This window comes from Eimeria mitis, genomic scaffold (assembly GCF_000499745.2).
Source record: "Eimeria mitis Houghton genomic scaffold, Emh_scaff5090, whole genome shotgun sequence".
In the NCBI taxonomy this organism is placed as follows: Eukaryota; Apicomplexa; class Conoidasida; order Eucoccidiorida; family Eimeriidae; genus Eimeria; species Eimeria mitis.
Genome location: NW_013573385.1, coordinates 172 through 1,719, shown reverse-complemented (window position 1 = coordinate 1,719; position 1,548 = coordinate 172). Strand labels below are relative to the sequence as shown.

Below are 1,548 nucleotides of genomic sequence, written 5' to 3'. Positions count from 1 at the left end.
AAAATTTGTTGGCTTCTGGGGGCAACGACAACTTGCTGTGTCTTTGGGATTTGCGTTTTGCTGCTGCTGGCCGCATGCAGCAGCAGCAGCAGCAGCAGCAGCAGCTGCAGCAGCAGCAGCAGCTGCAGCAGCAGCTGCTGCAGCAGCAAATTACAGCAGCAGCTGCTGCAAGTGCAGGCGCTGATGCTGGAGGGACAGCAGATACACAAATCAGAAACAGAAGAACACTCTCGCTGCTTTCTCCTGCTGCTGCTGCTGCTGCTGCTGCTGCTGCTGGTGGTTCTGCTGCTGCAGCAGCAGCAGGAGTGGGATCTTCTTTATGGGGTTCTTACTACTACCGGCTGCAGCAGCAGCAGCAGCAGCAGAACTTGCTGCAGATACAACAGCAGCAGCAGCAGCAGTTGCTGCAGCAGCAGCAGCGCCGTCTGCTGCACTCCGAATCTCCCGTTTCCTCTCCCCCAACCGCAGCAGCAGCAGCAGCAGCAGCAGGAGCAGCAGCAGGAGGTGAGCGTGTGCAGCAGCGAAGAGAAACAGCACCAGCACCAGCACCAGCACCAGCAGCAGCAGCAGCAGCAGCAGCAACAGCAACAAATATATCTTCTCCTCTTTTTGTTTATAATGAACATAAAGCAGCAGTAAAAGCAGTAAAATTTTGCCCCCAACAAAACGGGCTGCTCGCTAGCGGAGGAGGAACAGCAGACAGACATATACGCTTCTGGAACGCTAACCTGTAAACCCTAAACCCTAAACCCTNATATAAAACCCTAAATACTAGATTGTAAACAATGAGGGGTATTAAGAAAGAGTGGAGGAGGAACAGCAGATAGACATATATGCTTCTGCAACGCTAACCTGTAAACCCTAAACCCTAAACCCTAAACCCTAAACCCTAAACCCTAGAAAATATAAAATATATAATATAAAATATAAAACTCTAAATACTATATTGTGAAGAATGAAGAGTAATTATATATGTATATTTATTTATTTATTTATTTATTTATTTATTTATTTATTTATTTATTTATTTATTTATTTTTATAGGGGTACAGAGAGGAGTTTATGTTCTATAGATACGGGGAGCCAGGTGTGTAATATATTATTTTCTTCTTTTTCTTCTTCTTTTGTTAGTACGCATGGTTTCTCTCTGAATCAAATATTTATATGGAAATATAATTTACCTCTTCTCTTGTCTTCGTCGTCATCTGCTGCTGCTGCTGCTGCAGCAGGAACTGCACCAGCAGCACCACCAGCAGCAGCAGCAGCAGCAGCAGCAGCAGCAGCAGCGCCAACTGCAGCAGCAGCAGCAACAGCAGCAACTATTTCTTCTCCGCTTGAATGTCTTTATCAACAACCCCACGACCCCCATACACCCCACGCCCTACCAGTTGCACGCACAGTAACACTAACAGGTATGTTTTTAGGGTTTAGGGTTTAGGGTTTGAGGGTTTTAGGGTCTAGGGTTTGAGGGTTTTAGGGTTTAGGGTTTGGTGTTATTATCTATTTTTTTTTTTTTTTTTTTTTTTTTTTTTTTTTTTTTTTTTTTTT

The 1,548-nt window shown here is 44.8% G+C and overlaps 1 protein-coding gene across 1 annotated transcript; it reads left to right on the top strand.

Moving 5' to 3' along the window:
• Positions 1–74: 74 nt before the first annotated feature.
• Positions 75–1,403, top strand: EMH_0079730 (uncharacterized protein; the record flags this gene model as incomplete). Its single annotated transcript, XM_013500163.1, has 2 exons — positions 75–644; positions 1,227–1,403. 2 exons carry the CDS (start codon positions 75–77, stop codon positions 1,401–1,403), a joined length of 747 nt encoding a protein of 248 aa, XP_013355617.1.
• Positions 1,404–1,548: the final 145 nt, after the last annotated feature.